Below are 18,735 nucleotides of genomic sequence, written 5' to 3'. Positions count from 1 at the left end.
TTTCATGTTTCCCATTAGTTTTTCAATTTAAATAGCTTCCCAGTCAACATACTGATTATTCTGTTTTTGAAGCAACTTAACTCTGAATCCATGGTTATATACCTACAGCAAAGCTGTGAATTCTGCTACAAGGGCCAAATACCTAAAGCTTAGTCTTAGACTTCCTTAAGGCTTGCTAGACCAGTCTTAGACTTCCTTAAACTAGGGACGTGAACCTTAGGAATTAATGACTGGCTTATGAATGAGTATACTTAATGACTATATGCAAATTCGGCTCCTTTTGTAAAATTCTGAAGTGTTATTACATGAGAGTACATTCCTTTCAGTCCATGGTTATACTAAAAGTAAACAGTTAAAAGTTAAAAGCTTTCCGCTTCCCCCCAATTATTACAACTGAAAGCCAAATTAATCCAGTAAAAAAATTAATATTTTAAATACTTTGTAGTTCTTGTACTTTGGACTGAGTGCATGTATTCAGTCTCACTGCTATAAAGAACACAACCAGTACAATATAAGTAATTTCATCATATCCTTAAAATCACGTAGATATTCAATTCAGTATTCTCTCTCTCATTCTCTTTTACTGAAACAATCAATTTTATTGGATATGTTTTGTATCTCACAATCATACAAAACTATTCCAGAGAAAACACACATTTGAAAACTACACATATGGAGGTTTGAGCTATCCTTTTTATATTGCACCTTCAAATGCAAAGTTCACTACTATCAAAAAGGGAAGATACAAGTGAAAAAAAACCCGAAAAACATTTGCAAAAGTATTTTGTACTTTTAGAGAAGTGGTTTCTTCTTCCTGTTATTTTTAATCAGATACTGTTTTAACTAGCCTTCTCTATTGCAGTATGGGATGTAATAAGCTATTCTGGAGTACAGAACAGGACATAAATTTGTCCTTAACTTCTAGAAGTATTTTACTGATTACAGATACTTGGATATGTTTACTTCCAATTATGTTTTCTCAGCACGTTTGAACCTACAAGATAAAAATTGCAGTATATGTCACTCCAAGCAACAATGCCTCCTGACCTCAGCATTCCTGGCCCTTCTCATCAAATTCTAAACTGATTCTTTCACAATTTTTACACGTACCACTGAACTATTTTTAGGGCAGCCCATTTGATACAGGTAAGGAGACATACAATCCTAAGGATATACCATCCTGTTTAGCTTGCATCGGCCTCTACAGCACCCTTTTATGCTCACATGTGCTGAACAAATGCCTCTTAATATTCTTCCCCTTTGCTATAATTTCTCAACAAAAATCAAGAAACTCACGCTGAAGTGTACATTTTCACTTGTCCACTAACATGATCTGAGACCACAGAATGAAAACATTTTGTTCCCTTGCTGAGTATTTTCTGCATTCATTTAAAAAAATAAACATTTCTTTCTCCTAAATGATTTCATAGAACCATAGAATCATTTAGGTTGGAAAAGACCTTTAAGATCAAATTCCAACCATTAACCCAGCACTTCCAAGACCACCACTAAACCATGTTCCTAAGCACCACAACTAAAGTCTTTTAAATACCTCCAGGGATGGCGATTCAACCACTTCCCTGGGCAGCCTGTTCCAATGTCTGATAACTCTTTCGGTGAAGACAGTTTTCCTAATACCCAATCAAAACCTCCCCTGGCACATCTTGAGGCCGTTTCCTCTTGTCCTATTGCTTGGTAGTTGGGAGAAGCAACTGACCCTCACCTTGCTACAACCTCCTTTCAAGCAGCTGTAGAGAGCGATGAGGTCTCCCCTGAGCCTCCTCCTCTCCAGGCTAAACAGCCCCAGTTCCCTCAGCTGCTCCTCATCAGACTTATGCTCCAGACCCTTCACCAGCTTCACTGCCCTTCTCTGGACACGCTCCAGCACCTCAGTGTCTTTCTCATCCTAAGGGGCCCAATTTGTCATGTTTTGAACTACTGATAGGTAGTAGTTGTGAATTACTAATAGGAAGTAAATGAATTAAAGGTATATATAGCAGGATTAAAAAACAAAAAACAAGTTCACCACAGAATAACAAGTATTGGGTGAAACTTCATGACAAACCTACTCAATAGCTAGAAGTAGTAGTCTTGCTCCCTGTTGACACTGTACCATTTTCTCTCTCAGCTCTCCCATACAGCATCATGCCTTCACTTACACCAGTACTAATCTGGCTGTCATCCACTGGCATGGTAACCTGATTTAATTCACTGACTCAGTCAAAACTGATTCCCTTTAAGGCCAGATCAGTTTTACAAAGTTGAATCAATTCAGGAAGTAGGAGTACACAGTTGGCAGAGGAAATACGCAGTAAGATTAGCTCAAATCATCCAGTGTAACTTTACCCTCAGTCCTGCTTCAAAGCATACTCAGTAGTAAAGCATCAATGCATACCAAAATCTTTGACATCATCTTCAGCATTCGGCTTAACTGTCTCTGGAACAGATAGCATACTTTTATCACTCACCCCAGGATATTTGTCATATTTGGAAAAAAAGTTGTGCAAAATCTGTAAACCAAAGACATAAGCTGTTACATTACATACCAGTAAGTGTTACTTTAATAGTAAAACATGCAACTCAGAACATTTACTGCAGTATCTGCATAATGCTGCATGCCTTAAAGTGAAAGGTAACATTTTCACAGGTACGCTTGAAAATAAATAAGCAGATAAACCCCATTTTCAATGCAAATCAGGTTCCATCCTACAGTTAAATTAAGGGCTGTAAATAGGTTCAGCAGCTAACTGCAAGTGAGCCTCTCAAAAAAAGGAACAAAAGAGACAGGAGGAAGCAGAAAGACTTTTTGCTCACTCTAACTTGTAATGGTTTAACTGTGAAGTTTCAAGTAGTTAAGAATCAAATGTAAATTTATAATTGAATCCTATTAGCATCTATCCTTGGTTTTCAGTCTGATTAATCACTCAGCTTTCATATATGCAGAGTAGAATTACAATTATGCAAGAACTCTCCCCAGTACTATAAAAGTAATGCCCAATTTCAACTCTTGGTGTAGGGGTTGAACACAAGATGTTATTGCCAAATAACTCCCAAAACTTTGACATAAGAGGAAGAAAACCAAACAAACCCACAGGTAAGTAGCATATTGCAATTCTTAGGTTTGATTTCTCTTTGAGTTACTCACTTCTGCAGAATCCAAGTGGGGTTGTTTGGTTTTTTTTTGTTGTTTGAGGGTGTTTGGTGGGTTTTGTTGGTTTTTTTTTTAAGACAGCAAAAACATTCCTCAAAGGAGGTTATTTGTGAGAATACAGTCTACAGCCAGGTTTTGCAAGTTTAGTTTTATGAGCAGTAAGTTTCAAAAATAGCTATATAGGACAGCCTAGAATGAAAATGACAGATTTTTCAATTCTTGGCTCAAGAAACGTAAACATGTAACTGGATAGCTTAAGTGAAATTAAAGGACAGCATAGCTCTTAAAGCTACTTACTATATCAGCTCTTTCATCCTGTTGCTTTGCTCCAGATATGGAATCATCCTCTCTAGCTTTAGAAGAAAGACACACAAGTAAATTCATTTGCTCGTAAAGAATTTGCTGAGCGTGTTCAAATATGGTTGTGTTTTGGGAGGGTTTCTGTTGGATTATTTTAAACGCAATTAAAATCCGTAAACAAAAAGCTACTGAAAACTAGCTAAAAGTTCTGCCATGTGAGACTGAAAGACAGGGTACAAAAGCAGCTTCATAACAGCACAAAACACCCTAAATCATAAGTTGTTTCTGCTACGCAGTTAGACCAGTTACCACCCTGAGACCACCACCATTGCCATTCCACTTTCAAGCAGTTATTCGTGGCACCACTCCCTGGTATTTTTCTGTCAAAGGACCTGGATGAGATCTTCAAGCCTTTGTCAGGAAATTCTGGGGTTTTTTTCATTTCCTCCCACAAGAGCAGTAATACCTTTCACCTACATTACAACAGGAGAAAGTGAACCCTATTTTTAAGATGCCTGAAGAAGTGTCTATTCAAACAACATTTCATAGACATGGCATCTAGATTCCATATAGTAACCAAATGACTCGCTCTTCCCTTTCACATGTGTCAGACAGCAGAGAGTGGGCATCACTACTATGAAATACCAGGCTCATCTAGGAAGTGGAAGAATGAGAGCTCAAACCACGGCTCATGTCGCAAAACAATAATCAGCTATGGGTACTTCCCCCAGCCTTTCTTTTCAGGTCACATCATTCTGAACCAACACACACCCAAAATGGCACAAACTCAGTAGTCTTGTAAATAGTACCACCCCTCCCTCCCAAGAGGTATTCTAGCATTCATTCTTAGTATCTTTTATATGCTTGCATGCTTTAGACAGTGACAGTTTAACAACATTAGGAAGAGCAGTGTCAGGAGAAAAGCAGACATCCAGGTCTTCCCATTTTCTCAGGGTTTTCCATAAAGTCATACAGCCAAATTTCATTTTGCTTACCATATGCTAATGAAATCCCTTTTACAGCAACACCTCCAGTCAAGGCTCGATATTTAGCATTGCTGTTAGTTACCAATTACACAGTTACCACCCACTCATTCTTGTTTACAGTTATGGTGGCACAGCTGTTTGTGCAGCTGCATAGTAAATAAGGTCCAAGAATTGCCCTGTCCTGGAAATGTGGTCTTCAACTGGACCAGTATCTCAGTCCCTCTCACTGCATCAGTGTGATGGTAGGCACAGCGAGAGGGGTTGAAAATGCTGAAGCCAGCACTGCTTCCGGACAGTTTACTCAACAGGCTACCTTCTCAGACTTCATAAACAATCACATGACATAACCTAATAGTATCTAGTTTTGCAATACTGCAAAGCAATCATTATCTAATCCTCTTTCTATGCTTTGCTATGTTGTTGCTATATCTTTATTCCCTAATACATTATACAAAGGAAGAAAACCTTTGGAAAGCAATGACACAATTTCTTCCTTTCAGGGCTGCATTATATATAGTCACCCACTAAGCTTCACTTTATAAGAGTTTTTTCCCTTTTTAATGAAAAAAACCCCAACCAACCAAACAACAGTTCACACCAAGTGAACTTCCAGTGTGTCAAACCCAGAAGTTTTTAACTGTTAGCAACCGTTCATTTTCAGAAATACCTATTATGACTGTTGCACCAAGTGTAGGAGGTGTAGCTAAAGAACTTGACCAGGACATATCTGGATCCACTTCTGCTCCCAGGCTTTCAGAAATACATTTTGGAGTTCTGGCCTAGGAATATATTTAACAAGTATTATTTATATGCAGAATTCTAAATGAACTACTCAGAGGGGAAAAAGGAAACAAAATACAAGAATAAAATATTTACCTCCAAAAGTTTTGGTGTGCAAAACAAGCTTCCATATGGTCCTAAAAAACATTATGTAATAAGGTAATTAAATAATTCCCAAGACATAAGGATTTATATCTACAGATGTCAAATATTTTGTAAAACCAAAAATTGAAAATACAAACCAGGCATGTTATTTCTCTGAGGTGTTCTATAAGTATTCCTTACAATAGCTGGACTGCAAAATGAAATCAAATATAAAAATATTAATTTCACTTCTCAATTTCTAAAATAATATACATAATATCTGAAATATTTACTTACTACCTCCATTGTTTTCTTTCTTTGCAACAATGGCTATTTCCCTGACTAAATAAAACAGATTTCTCCTAACCATCAGTCAGGATTTTAAACCTTACCATAAGTTTATGACAAATTGTAAAATACTTTTTTTTTTTTTAAATACATTAGTTTTCAGTGATGATTTGTCTGACACATAACAGATTTCAACATAACCATGCATTTTTAAATAGCTATATGAAACTACAAAAATTGGCATAATTTATTTTAATTAGTTTAACTGTTCTTGTAAACAACATGAGTACTTTGATCGGATTTATCTGAAATATAATTTAAATGTAGAAGTCAAGGCTAGTAGTAAAAAACCCTCAGTAAATATTATAAATACTTCACAAATTACTACTTCAGAAGTACAGGACACATTGCACAGTATGTTGGGGATTTGGGAAGCTGAAATAATGTCAACAAATGCTATATGCCAGCTGTGAAGGAATAGAAAAATAGAAAGGAAGAAAGCCTGAAAGCAAGGAAGTTTTCAAAACTAGCTAGCATTTTATTTTCAACTCACTTAGCTACCTACAAGTATCATAAAAACATACTGGACATACAAGATTAGTCACTGCTCTGAAAAAGTCTACCAGTCAAATAAGGTGGATTTAATGTTGCTTTTTTCTTCAGGTGCAGTTTAGTTTATGATTGTGTTGACATATTTAGCATACCTAGCAGCAAGGCAGTTGCAGCAGGTACCAGGAGAAACAAATATTTCATTTTCTTGATCTATTTTTCTTCTTGTGATATCTGGGCTTAACAAATTCTCTCTGCCTACAATACAGAATATAATAATCAACACAACTTTGCAAAACTACAAGTAACAGTTTCAATTTTGAAGTTTAAAAAAAAGCTTTAAAAAAATTATGCAATGTCTGACCTTTAGTTTTTAGAAAAAAAAAAAACAAAAAACAAAAAAACCCAACACTACTTACTTCTCTAGAGTTTTGAACACGTTCAAATTCTATATCCAAACAATGCTAAACACATTTCAAATGCATGGCCAAAAAAACCCTCATTATGTCACTTTATTCACTTAATACAGATGTGTTGCAGTCTATTTCCTTTATATTATTCAAGTCATTGAATGTTCCATTTCAGTTTTAATATACTATATTGTGCCTTTCTTGTCACTGCAGAAGCTATTCTTAGGAGAAACTCAATACATGCAAACGTGTGCTTGTACCAGCTCTCCCTCAAATTTACTTGAGGCATACCCATCTTGATTTGAATAAGCAGTATAAAGGAAAAATTATTTATGGAACTGTTAGTGAAGGCACCGCCACTGGTGGAAGTAGCTATTTATATACTATGCATGTCCAAGCAAAGAGAAAGAGCATGCCCATCAAAGCAGCAAAATGCTCTGAAGAGTGAGCCTCTCACACGAACAAGCAACTACTCAAAAGAATTCCTACGCAGATATTTCCAAACAACTTCTGTATCAGAAATTACACCTAGGTTTCTGCATTTCTCTCGGCTTCCGAGTTCCCAAATCCACATGCACAGCACAGCTGCAGCTCAGTACCATACCCCGGTGAAAACCATCAGCCTCCATCCACGCTCTTGTTTTCACAAGAAGAAAATCTAGATACACGAGCCAGTTGGCTCTAGCTAAGAAAACCAGGAGATCTCAGGCCAGCCACAGGTAAACTTTGGCAATAGCCATCTTCCCTTCCTTAGGGAGCATATACAAATGTCTGCATGCACAAACACAGAGCAAAAGTAAGCCGTTTTGAAACGGAAGAATCATAAGGTTCCTCTGTTTGCCATTTATGCAATGCTACCAATAATTCACTAGGAACATAACACTGTAAAAGGCCAAATAGCTACATTTAGAAGAAAAACGCTCTCGGCTGAGAATAAGTTGAGCGGAAGTTCACTTTCTTAAGCAAACTTAAGAAAAACAAACAGGGTAACGCTATTCAATGGAAGCAATGTTGTAAAGTGTATTTGAACAGTGGCACAGTTCTGCACCTTTACAGAGTTTGCTTTAGAATCTAAGAACAATTCTGGTAATAAAGGGAATCCTATGTTTGTCTGTAACCCGTTTAGAAAAGCTTACTGTATTGTTAGCAGGGTACAGACATGGTAGATGTACAAATCTGATACTGCCTTGCAGGTACATCAAAAAGGAGCAGTGTGACATGTACTTTCATGATGTACTTGAGACTTGGAAATCATTCCTTGTTTCCAAATGGAAAAGCGTAATTTCTTTCCATGACTTACAGTTTTACTAACTCAAAAGAGCTCAGTGCTTCTAGATCTTTCTAATAAAGATCAAGGAGTACCCTACAGACAGCTTCATGCTTCAGCATGATAAGGAACTTTTTTCTCTTTTGAAGGTTTTCAGAGATTTTGCATAAAGCAAAAATCAGACTGCTAAAAAAAATCCACTCTGATTCTCAGTCAACGGGTTACACTAATAAGCTCATATCTCCATATATTAACAGTATTTAGAGTATAAGGACCATTACAATGTCTTTTCTGCGAGGAATATTATCAGTTCACCGCAAGGCTGAATTAATCATTAAGATCCATTCTGCATTTTTATAGGTGGTCCTCAGAAGCCTACTAAGATAATCTTTTTAGTCATACAATCTCTGCAGTAGCATTATCTATTCCATTAATAATCATCAGGTACAACACAACAGGTTTAAAAAAAAGTCTCTTGCTTCTGGAAAGCAAAAGCAGCCTTTAAGTAACACTTTAAAAAAATAAATAAAAATCACTTACTTGCTCCTGGTTTTTTCTGATCCAGTTCTTTTCCAGGAGAAGAATAAGGTGGCAGTATTATATTTTGTTCTTTAAAAATCAGTGGAGTTGATGCCAGCTGACTGTAGGTAGGTTTTGCCCTTGGAGTTTTAAAAGATGTTGGATCAAGCCAGCCAAAGGGACCATCAAGTTCTCCCAACAATTTAGGCTCATATGGAGGTGCTTCTGCGCTGAGCTCTTCAAACCAGTTGAGACTGATAGGCCCTAAGTCTATGAAGAAAAACATAAAGAAAAACAAGTGAAAAAAGAAAAAAAGGATCCTCCATGCAGGATGTGGAAATACATTAGGCATTTAAATACTAGCAGCAAAATCCCACTGATCATTCCATTGTCATACTTCTGTTTATTTTGTTTCTAGGCAGCTTTGAACTCTTGATACCCGAGTATAAAATAATGCCTGCCCAAGTTCTCAGACCATTAACAAAACTAACCAAAGAGCAGATAAATATCCAGTTTGTTTACAATGAAAAATATACTTCCGACTTTTATTTTATCTCTTGTTCTACTCAGACTACCAAGTTAAACAGGTTCCTTTTGATATCAACAAATGATACTACTACAGGTGCATCTGGCAAAAGACCAAACCCGGGCTGCATGTGGGTACATTAAGGAGGCCACAGCTAAAAAGCAAGTACAAAAAAAGTAACTGAGTACACATGATGAAAAAAAGCTACAAATAGAAATTTCAAGAAACATATACTAGCAAATACAGATTTGGGGCAAGAGGAGCAGCTAACCAGCTATGCTAACCGGCATAATGCTTCTCTATGGAATATACAGCAGATGTGTACAAAATATTAATGTCAAGAAAATAAGCTTAATAGGAGTTATTTACTATAGAGAAGCTGTACCTGATTCACTGCAACGTGCCTTAAATATTTCAAAGAAAGTTGGTCTTTCCACAGGTTTGCAAGCCATTTTCTTTTCAGAACATTACTGGAACAGTTGCTGAAAAACCTGAGAAAAAATAAGAAATTACTTCATACAGTGCTATTCTAATGTCACAGGGCTGCAAGTCTTCAGCCTGCTTTCCTGCATTTCTTGGTAGGTGTGTTGTAACCCAACCTATTCAGGTTTAGGACTCTGATGCATTTAAACACTGCCAACGATGAACTTGGTATGAAAACAACAGACAAGAAAAGCATAAGGAGTTGTATCAGAGACAATAAAAAACCTCAGTGAATACAGGTGAAAATCAAAATGGAACCAACAGAAGACTTTTGAGGTATTTTAAGCACAAATAAAAAAAATCTACACTCCCTAATATATGTTAGAATAGAACATATGCTATTACATACAAACTCCTACAACCATTATAACTTATGTGCCAAGAATTTGATTAAGTTGCTTTCAAATGGAGCAGACATTGCCAGTTTCACAGTTCTATTAAAAAACAGGCATAAAGGAGACTCACAGAAACTTCCCTGTTTATTTTAGTACATATCTTGTTTCCACAGTAAAATGTTTCCCACGAGATGGATGTTTTACACACGATGCCTTGCCAAAAAAAATGGTAAAGGCAGGCATAAGAAAAAAAGAAAATAGATAAAGAGTACCCTAAGCCAGAAAGCCAAGCAATTTAAAATTGCCTCAAAAGTGCATTTTAAAAGGCGAAGCGACCGATGCACGCTGCTTCCCGCTAGAGAACGCTCCCGCCGGGCACCCACGCACACACAGGGCCTGTGCAGCCGCCACCGGGTCACGGGCAGGTGCCTCAGAGACCGGGCCCCGTCCGCCGCGGCCCCCCAGCCAGGCTGTGAGGGAACAGGCGGCTGTGGGAGGGACCCCCCCAGCGGGGTTAAATCCCCAGAGGGCAGCAGGGCCCCCCCACCACACATACCCCGGCGAAGGGGCAGTTCCCGGGGCAGGGCCGAGCCACACGCGGGGCCCTTACCTCCCGCTGGCCCCTCAGGCGGCGCGGCGGCCGCAGCATCGCCTCAGGCGGTAGGGGCGGGGGCGCGGCCCCACCGCACAGCGCGCTCCCGCCGCCACCCCGTTCAAAGCTTGGCGCCAAGGCACCGGGAGCGCCCGCCGTTCCCGCCTTCCTCCGCCTCCGACGTCACGGGAAGGAGGCGGGGCCGGGCCGGGCCGGGCAGCAGCGGGCGGAGGGGGCGGGGCTCTCGCGATAGGGAAGGAGAGTATCGCGAGGCGTGGGGCAGCCGCTGGTCTTTATTTGTCGGTGGGAAATGGGGCGTCGCGTCCAGGGTGGGCGGGCGCCGTGTTGGTAGTTAGCGCTGAGGTGCCGGGCAAAGGCTGCCGGGGCCCCACCGCGGGCTGCGGGCGGCGCCACCGCCTGCCTTTGTAGGTCCTGCCACACGAAGCGGTTATGGTTGTTGACGTTATAACAAAGAGAGTATTATTATCCTCTACATACACGTGTGTTCCCTTTTAGGCTCCTGAGAAATTCTTAGCCTCAGCAATGACTCCAAAGGAACTCCAGCTTGGGTGGAAAATGCTTCCTATCATCCATTGAGTTAAGACATCATTTATTTTAGCCAGATGTTCATCTGCCCTTGAAGGGGATTTCTTCCTACCATTCCATACCACTCTTTACTTTACACGGTTCTATCACCTGCTTACTCACCCGTCACCTTCTTCGCCATCTCATCATGTTACAGATTTGCTGATGGTTCAAATTCATTAACTTTATTTGATTTTATAAAATCACTTTAATAGAAATATAGAGGAATAAGAAATATATTTTAATGAAACTAGTAGTTGCGTAACAAAAGCTGCTATGAAATTCTCTGTACAGCCCTGTACCAAGGCCAAGAACTGAGAGCAACCAAATGAAACAACTCGTAGTTACCTGCCAAGAAATCGTGAACTTTAATTATTGATATAAAGAAACTGTATGGAATAGGGGCAATAAGTTAAGTGTAAATATATTACTCAAAGAATGAAGGTATAGTAATTAGGTCATGTAACCATAGTTTGAAAGAAATAATTAATGAAATAACTAATGAAAGGAGGAGTCTGTTTCTCTAACTTTCTCTAACAAGGGGCCTGTTTATAAGTTATCTAGAGGGAGCGACTAAACGAAACAGAAGAAACAGATGGTTGACAAGGACATAAATTAGCTCGGACCGATAAGAAGACTGCAAACTTGCAAGACCATCGCATACCAGGCAAAAGGTGAAAAGTACACCATGAGGAAGACCTACAGCCTTCCTTCCAAAGACCACTGCCCACGTGCCGGAGACCCCTGCCCACAATTCTTGGAAGAATTTGCGCAAGCGTGAAGGATTGATAAGCTAATTAACATACGAAGCGAGAGTATGTTAATGATTTTCGGGAAATACTATGTTTATGCATGAATACTTAATGAATATGTATGGATACGTTCTATATGAAGTGTATGATTTTGAAGCCTGGTGTGCGTTGATCGTGAGAGGACTCACTCATGCACCCGGCCGTCAATAAAGAAGTGTCTGCTTATCTACATCACATTGGTGTTGGGAAATTTTTCATTCCGAGATTTCGGTAACAATCATACAACAGTTTTTACATGTCCCTCCTCCTTCATACAGACTTCTAATCCTGCAGGCTCTGGGAAGCTGCAGTAACTGCTCCTTCCCAAAGCACTTTCGAGGAAAACAAACTGTTGTTTTAAATGATTGCATGTAGCTTCCAATTTAATCCCCATTCCCCTCCCAATGCACCCTAACAATTTACTCCTTATGCTGCCACACTGCAGTCCTAAATTTTAACTCTGTCATCTCTATACGCTGTTTTGCTTTGGGATGATGCTGACAGTGCTTTGAAAACCCAAACATAATGTGGAGCCTTGAGCCATCTTTCGTTTAGCTATGATGGATGGACGGATGTGTGTTTCCTGAACCTTAACCTCTTTCTGTTCCATAAAAATTTTCTTACTGATTTATTTCAGGCACCTGAAAGGATGTTTCTCAAATACACTGTGGATTTTTAGAGACATCATCCCTACCAGCTCTTCTCTAGCCCCTGTCTTGTTGGCCCACTGAATTTTATAATGCAGTGCTTTTATAAAGGTGGTGAGGAGTCAGGCAAAGAGATTATTTCACGTCACAGCAGGTCTAGGGATTTGGGGATTCTGCAGTCTCTGAAGACCCCCTTATACAGTTTCAATGATTTAATTATATGATTTTTAACTATATTACCTTAGAATTGAACTAAAGTGATGTAATTATGGAAGAACAACTATTAGTCTAATATGTAAGTGCTTGTAAAATCGCTAAAATTTTATTACACAAGTATTAATCCACTTTTCCTTGTTTAACTGTTTTCCCTCCAGAGTGTTGTACAAACTGAAGTATATTCCATCTTTTCCTAAACCAATCCAGCTGATAGGAAAAACTGCATGTGGACAATCCTCAAGTAACAGAAGCAATAGGGATGCTTAGACATTTTAATACGAATAAAGACTTCTTTTCAGAGACTTAATTGCCTGCATTCTTTGCTCAGTTGTCTGTGGGGTATCCAGTTTATCTAGGCTTTGTTAGTTTCCCAGCCCCCCATTTCCTTAGTTTCCCAACCCCCCATTTCCTTCTTTTAAGACCATGAACAGAAAGTGTTGTGGGCAAGCAGGCCTCTCCTCACTCTGAAAGCCACCGTTGTCCCAGCTATGGCTGAATTAGATCTATTCATCTTTACAGGGTTTTGCAGAGGCGTGCTGCTTTTTGAGCACCGATTACTTCTCAGGGCTTACACAGCTCTATCAAGACTGTCACTGATTTACAGCTACATGAACTGAGGCTTTATCCATCCCTGGATTTGTTATTGGAGCTTGTAGCCCTGTGGCTGCATTTCCTACCTGAAATGGCAGGCGAAGGCCTTGATGGGCAGCGACAGTCGGCGCTTTGCACAGCTGCAGGCCAGCTCGGTGCAGGCCCTGATCTGCGAAGATCTTAATGAGGGAAGGAAGGGAAATCCTGTATGTGATGGTCAGAACAGGGGCTTCTTGCTCTTCCTGTCAGGGCTTCCTACACCTACTGCTTGGAAACACATTAACCCCCACCTCAGCTCAGCCCCCAGGACAAGCTCTGGGAGCAGGGCTGGGGGCAAGCCTGCCTGCAGTCCTCCCTTTGCAATCAAACCTCCAGCTGCCCCAGCTAGCCCCACTAGGCTGGGGCCAATTTCCTCATCAATTAGCAACAATTGGCAGCAGCTCTCCAGATAAGAATAAAGCAGCCTGAGGAGGCAACTGGGGCTGACTTTTCTGTAGCTGTGATCATGGAGGGCTTTGTCTATCCCCGCTTTGGCATGTACCAGAGCTTCAGGGGTAACCTCACGCCAAGCCACAGCAGGGACCTAATGGGGAAACAGCCCAACTGGAAACAGACCAAAAGCAGTGGCATTAGCCCCTTCCTCGGGGCACCCCTCAGCCCGCTCCCCTCTGACTGCCTGGGCAGCTACCGACAGGCCCAGCTCCAGGCCCTGCTGTCACAGGTGAGCCCCGAGCTGCACCGGGCCGACACCAAGGAGGTGGGTGTGCAGGTAAACCTGCAGGCTGATGCTGCCGTGCAGTGCTCGCTGGAGCTGCACACGCTGCCCGTCAGCTGCCCCCACGGCCCCGCTGCCCTCTGCGCCCCAGGGTGCCTTGCCCTCTACTCACCCTTGCGGGACCGCTGCCTCTTCACGCTGCCTGAGGCCGCCAGGCCCCAGGAGAAGGGAGAGTCATCTGAAAAGACCTCTGAGGAGCAGAAGGTGAAGGATGGTGGCAGGGAGCGGCAGGTGGGCCAAGCAGAGGCTGCTGTGCCGAGGGAGAAGGCAGCGGAGGTGCCAGGGGAGGAGGCCGCGGCCCCCAGACGACAGACTGCCTTCCAGGTGCGTGGCCCTGGGGCTGGAGCCCACCCAGGACAGGAGGGGTGGGGGTTGAACCACAAAGCCAGCCCAGGGAATATCCTTCCCGGTGTAAGGAGGGAGCTGGGCCAGGTGCTCCTGTGGTGCTGAAGGCTGCTCAGTGAACTTTCTCTCGGCAGTTTCTGGAGCAGAAGTATGGCTATTTCCACTGTAAAGACTGCAAGACCAGATGGGAGAGTGCCTACGTGTGGTGCATTTCTGGAAGCAACAAGGTATTTAGCAAGTAATTTATTGCTCCTGAGATTAAGAATGGCACCAAATCTGCCACAAATCAAGATGTTTTGGCACAAATTTAGGTACCTGTACTGAACACCCCAAGTAAGTCTCTGTAGTAACTGAGAACTTGCTTTTTTCAGGTGTACTTCAAGCAGCTCTGTCGCAGATGCCAAAAGGGCTTCAATCCCTATCGAGTGGAAGCAATCCAGTGCCAGGTAAGTTGCTTTTCTATATCCTGGTAAGACCGCTGGAGTTTGTCATATACTCTAATAGTTTACGGTTGCTGAATTCAATACTGACTTTGTGGAAGAGAACTTGCTTTCATCAAAGTACTGCGAAGTGTTATTTGGGAAAGGTGCAACAAGCTAGGATTCTCCTGCTCATGGCTCTACATGAATGGTTCTCTGTTCATGCAGTGTTATGCCTAGCTACAAGTAGTAGGGTATGGTTTTGTGCTTCTAGGTGAGAAGGCTCTTACAGCTTAACTCCACAGGGTTTTTACCACAAGAGCTCTTTCAAGTGCATCAGCCCAAATGTGTTGCTGTGATTAAAGGAAAACTAAATGTCAGTTTAACATGAAGTGTGAGCACCTTTGATCTACTACTAATAAAATGTCTTTTTTTCTAAAGACCTGTTCAAAGACTCGTTGTTCCTGCCCTTGGAAGAAAAGACATGTTGATATCAAGAAGCCTCATCGCCAAGAGCTCTGCGGCCGTTGCAAAGGCAAGAGGCTGTCCTGTGGCAACACTTACAGCTTCAAATACATTGTCTGACCACTGTGCCCTCTTCTGTTCGTGCTTTGCACTCTGTGAATCTCTTGCAATGTTTTGACTTTAGGCTTTTGACCTGGCATTGGATAATGGATAAAGACTTTTGTATTATTTATAGAATATATAATGGTAAAGACTTTTGTATTATTTATGAAGTGTATAACTTAATTGAACTTTACTCACAGCATATGTACAATAAACATTTGCACTACTTTGCTACCCCTTAGTTTCATCTTGCTGGAATGAAAGAGGGAAAATTACATCTGGAAGGAAATGGAACCAATTTGATTTCTTAACGAAAAGAGGTTTTGGTTTCAGCTGCCTTTAGGGAATGCTAAAATTAAAACTGTGAGAGCAGGTTGTTCCTGCAGTCACTCAAACCGAACTAGTGTGGATGATGCAAATGCTCTGGAGCATAAAGTCTGGGGTAAGTGCTTCTACAAGTGTCTTTTCATACTGCCTCTGTCAAATGTATTAAAAAATCACAGCAGTTTGATAATCAAAGACTACATGCCAGAAGACTGTGTCTATAAGATATGAGGGGAGAAGCATAAGCTTCACATGTCTTCTAGCTGATGAGGGGAAAAAGCCTCTTGAGCTGGGGTATCTGTGATGGAATGTAACAAATTCTCTCTCTAGACTTAGTGTCCCGAAAGAGGTAGAACAAGTTCCTATGTCCCCAATTCAAATACAGGCTTGTGCATCAGAAGCTTTCCAGTCATGTAAGCCATCTCCAGGGTTGGTGGCTTAAATGTAACTGAATGTGCTTTCCCAGGGACAAAATGCAGTCAGGGGAATCCTAATTAAAGTACTGCTATTGCAGCAGCACAGTGGGGCATTACTGCAGTTCACGTTGCCTAGACTTCAGTGAGGCCTTGTTGGGATTAAATCATTTTCTTTCTATTGTACCTGAAGTTCTGGAATGATGCTAAGAAAGCTAGATGGTTACATCATGGGTTTTGTCTGTGAAGAACCGTAGAATACTTTAGGGGTGGAAGAAACCTCTAGAGGCTCATACTCTGTGGAGGTCCGATTAAATCAAGTTGCTCAGGGTAGTGGTTAATGGATTGTAATCTACCTGCAAGACAGTAACAAGTGCTGTATAGCAAGCAGGTGGCCTGTCCTGGGACCTGTCCTGTTCAATGTCTTTACCACCAACCTGAGAGAGGTAGCAGAGTGTACTTCTGAAGTTTGCAGGTGACAGCAAACTGGGGGGGCAAGCCAATGCAGGTGAGGGCAGTGCTGCCATTTGGAGAGATCTCTGCTGACTGGAAGATGGGCCAACAAGAGCCCTGTGATATTCAGCAGGTGCAAGAGGGAATCCCAACCCCTGGATGGGGAGTACCCTTTGTAGTGACACAGACAGGGGGACTGCCTGGCTGGGGAGCAGCTCGTTGGAAAATGCCCTTGGGGTTTGGTTGGCAGTGGGCTGGTGTGGAGCCAGCAGCAAAGGGCAGCAACCACATCCTTGGCTCTACAAACAGAAGTAGAGCCAGCAGAGCAGGGGAAGCGATTATTCCTCTTTACTCAGCACTCACCAGACCACATCTAGATTACTGTATCCAGTTTAGGGCTCTCTAATGAGAAAGTTTTTTTTTTCAACGTAATGAACAGTTTCACCATAAATGATGGGGGGGGGGAAAAGCACGTCTTTTGAGGGTTGCTGATCACAGGTACTATCTGCAACAGTATAGATTCAGACAATGCAATCTTCGCAAGCACATACACTGTTGTGATTATATATGACTTTTATATTTTAGTTAACTGGATGTACTGATCCAAATATCAACCAAAGTTACTTCACAAAAATGGTAAGTGTATTTACAGAGTGAATAAGTTACATATTTGCCAGAATAAAAGTCTCAGATGTGCAACAGATTTACATGCATACATTTAACACTGGACAGCAGTTAAATGTAAGAAAAAAACCATACAGGTATGACTTTAATATATACATTACAAATACAATAAGACATCTCCTTGAAGAAACTTAACATGAGAACTTGCATTTCACGTTAATATTTTTACTTTTTATACTCAAAATTTATATTAAATAAAAATATGCATGCATACCAGGTCAAAGGATTTGACTCTGTGATGGGACTCTCTCCTACAAAATGGCAAGTTAAATTAGATCAACCATCCTTTAATAGTATAAATATCTTCATAAAAGCAACCCTCTAGTAGAAAGCAGCCAAAGTCCTTTTTTTTTTTTTAAAAAAAAAAAAAAAAAAAAAGGGAAGAAAATCTACCAAGACCATTCATGATGCTTGGGGGGGCCTAAGAACAGACCTCTGCAATATGATCCAGTACCTTCAGAGACAGTAGCCTAGTAACATTAGGAAATGTACTTCATAGCAGCTCGTTGTTTTAAGATACAGTAATCATATTCAAATTACAGTGTACATTAAACTGTAGTCCATTTACAACTTGTTTCATATACACAGGCTCTCAGCTTTTGACCAACAAGTTTGCGAGATTCTGTGGCCAGCTTCATTCTGCCCATCTTTCACTCAACCAAAAAAAGAAAAATGTACAAGGTGGGTTTTTTTTAACAAAAAATATTATTTTGTGAAGGAAACATTGCACTTTTGCCAACCTAAAATTAATTTGCTATAAAGGAAGTATTGTTCAGTGTAGTAGGCTTTGGTATGCAATGGAAGTCACTTCTTCAGTAGTGAGTTGCAGTTGCTCAGTGAAATGCTAACTGATTTTTGTGCAACACAGAACAAAGGATGTTGTCCCAGATGCTCTATGCTACCTTTGTCCTTACAGTATTGCTACACATTTGAAGTTCAGCCCATATCTTTTTAGAAGAGATCCTAAATGTAGCAAGAGTGAGCACAGTTTGACCAAACCTTTGCAAGGCTGAGAAGACATTGAGCCACCTCACTCCAGCAGGGCAGCACTCCCAGCTTGAAAGAGGACACAAGAGTCCTGTCAGAGACTTGTGCCGGAAATGCTGGAGTCTGGAAGAAAAGTATTGATGACCCGGTAACTCTGAGCTCTGCGAATCATGTCGCGGATCTCTATATTCAGTTCCATTAATTTGGTACAGATTTCAGTCAGGCTCTGGTTGGAGCCCACCAGTGCATAGGTGCCCGTCTGACCCAAGGTTTGGTGCCGAAAGTAAATGTTCAGTAGTGTCTGGACTTCATCATCAGAGCTACTTCCAAAGATATCATTGGGCCACAAAATCCTGCAATCAAACAGGAAAAGAATGTGTGTATCATTATGGGTTTATTAGCACAGATGGAAACTAGGTGTTAGAGATCTCTAAAAGGAGAACTGACTCACACATGCTTATAAGCCAAAAGCAACTCGCTCTCTTATGCTACTCATTTGTTACTCAGACTCTGCTATCAGGCACTGAAATCACATAAAAGCGCAACTCCTATTACTGGGAAAAAAAGGCTAAGAAAACTCATTCAAATCAGTGAAACTGGGCTGAATGTTAGCTGATGCCAGTGACATATACCTTAAGGAATTGGCTCTATAAGAAGATTCTCAAGAG

The 18,735-nt window shown here is 41.0% G+C and overlaps 3 protein-coding genes across 9 annotated transcripts in view; 1 reads left to right on the top strand and 2 right to left on the bottom strand.

Moving 5' to 3' along the window:
- BRCA2 (BRCA2 DNA repair associated) overlaps positions 1-10,425 on the bottom strand; it is a 40,980-nt gene extending 30,555 nt beyond the window's left edge. The window contains exons 1-9 of one of the 2 annotated variants that reach the window (XM_080377489.1): positions 10,289-10,425; positions 9,246-9,342; positions 8,356-8,604; positions 6,294-6,396; positions 5,460-5,512; positions 5,314-5,354; positions 5,105-5,216; positions 3,449-3,504; positions 2,396-2,510 (exon numbers count right to left, since the gene is read on the bottom strand). In XM_080377489.1, the coding sequence (XP_080233615.1) occupies positions 2,396-2,510; positions 3,449-3,504; positions 5,105-5,216; positions 5,314-5,354; positions 5,460-5,512; positions 6,294-6,396; positions 8,356-8,604; positions 9,246-9,312 (796 nt within the window). In that variant the 5' untranslated portion in view covers positions 9,313-9,342; positions 10,289-10,425. Of the gene's footprint in view, positions 1-2,395; positions 2,511-3,448; positions 3,505-5,104; positions 5,217-5,313; positions 5,355-5,459; positions 5,513-6,293; positions 6,397-8,355; positions 8,605-9,245; positions 9,352-10,288 lie in introns of both variants that reach the window. The other variant, XM_080377488.1, reaches the window with a different exon arrangement.
- Positions 10,426-10,580: 155 nt separating this feature from the next.
- ZAR1L (zygote arrest 1 like) lies at positions 10,581-17,433 on the top strand. Its single transcript, XM_080377529.1, has 5 exons — positions 10,581-11,023; positions 11,412-14,199; positions 14,355-14,447; positions 14,592-14,666; positions 15,081-17,433. The coding sequence occupies exons 2-5, from the start codon at positions 13,606-13,608 to the stop codon at positions 15,222-15,224; spliced, it is 906 nt and encodes a 301-aa protein (XP_080233655.1). The 5' UTR covers positions 10,581-11,023; positions 11,412-13,605; the 3' UTR covers positions 15,225-17,433.
- Positions 16,920-18,735, bottom strand: part of FRY (FRY microtubule binding protein) — a 217,527-nt gene continuing 215,711 nt past the window's right edge. For 3 of the 6 annotated variants that reach the window (XM_080377492.1, XM_080377493.1, XM_080377490.1), the window contains exon 62: positions 16,920-18,420. In XM_080377492.1, the coding sequence (XP_080233618.1) occupies positions 18,162-18,420 (259 nt within the window). In that variant the 3' untranslated portion in view covers positions 16,920-18,161. The remainder of the gene's footprint in view (positions 18,421-18,735) is intronic. The other 3 variants (XM_080377495.1, XM_080377491.1, XM_080377494.1) reach the window with 1 other exon arrangement.

The sequence above is a fragment of the Falco punctatus genome (genome assembly GCF_963210335.1).
Source record: "Falco punctatus genome assembly, chromosome: 2".
Taxonomy (NCBI): domain Eukaryota; kingdom Metazoa; phylum Chordata; class Aves; order Falconiformes; family Falconidae; genus Falco; species Falco punctatus.
Note: the sequence above shows the minus strand (reverse complement) of the source record. Positions and strands in the feature narration are given on the sequence as shown.

Excerpts from the sequence above, each read along its gene's own strand:
- ZAR1L (XM_080377529.1), top strand. The coding sequence starts at position 13,606 with ATGGAGGGCTTTGTCTATCCCCGCTTTGGCATGTACCAGAGCTTCAGG. Across the intron at positions 14,200-14,354 it reads GACGACAGACTGCCTTCCAG|TTTCTGGAGCAGAAGTATGG; the intron begins GTGCGTGGCCCT and ends TTCTCTCGGCAG. Across the intron at positions 14,667-15,080 it reads TGGAAGCAATCCAGTGCCAG|ACCTGTTCAAAGACTCGTTG; the intron begins GTAAGTTGCTTT and ends TTTTTTCTAAAG.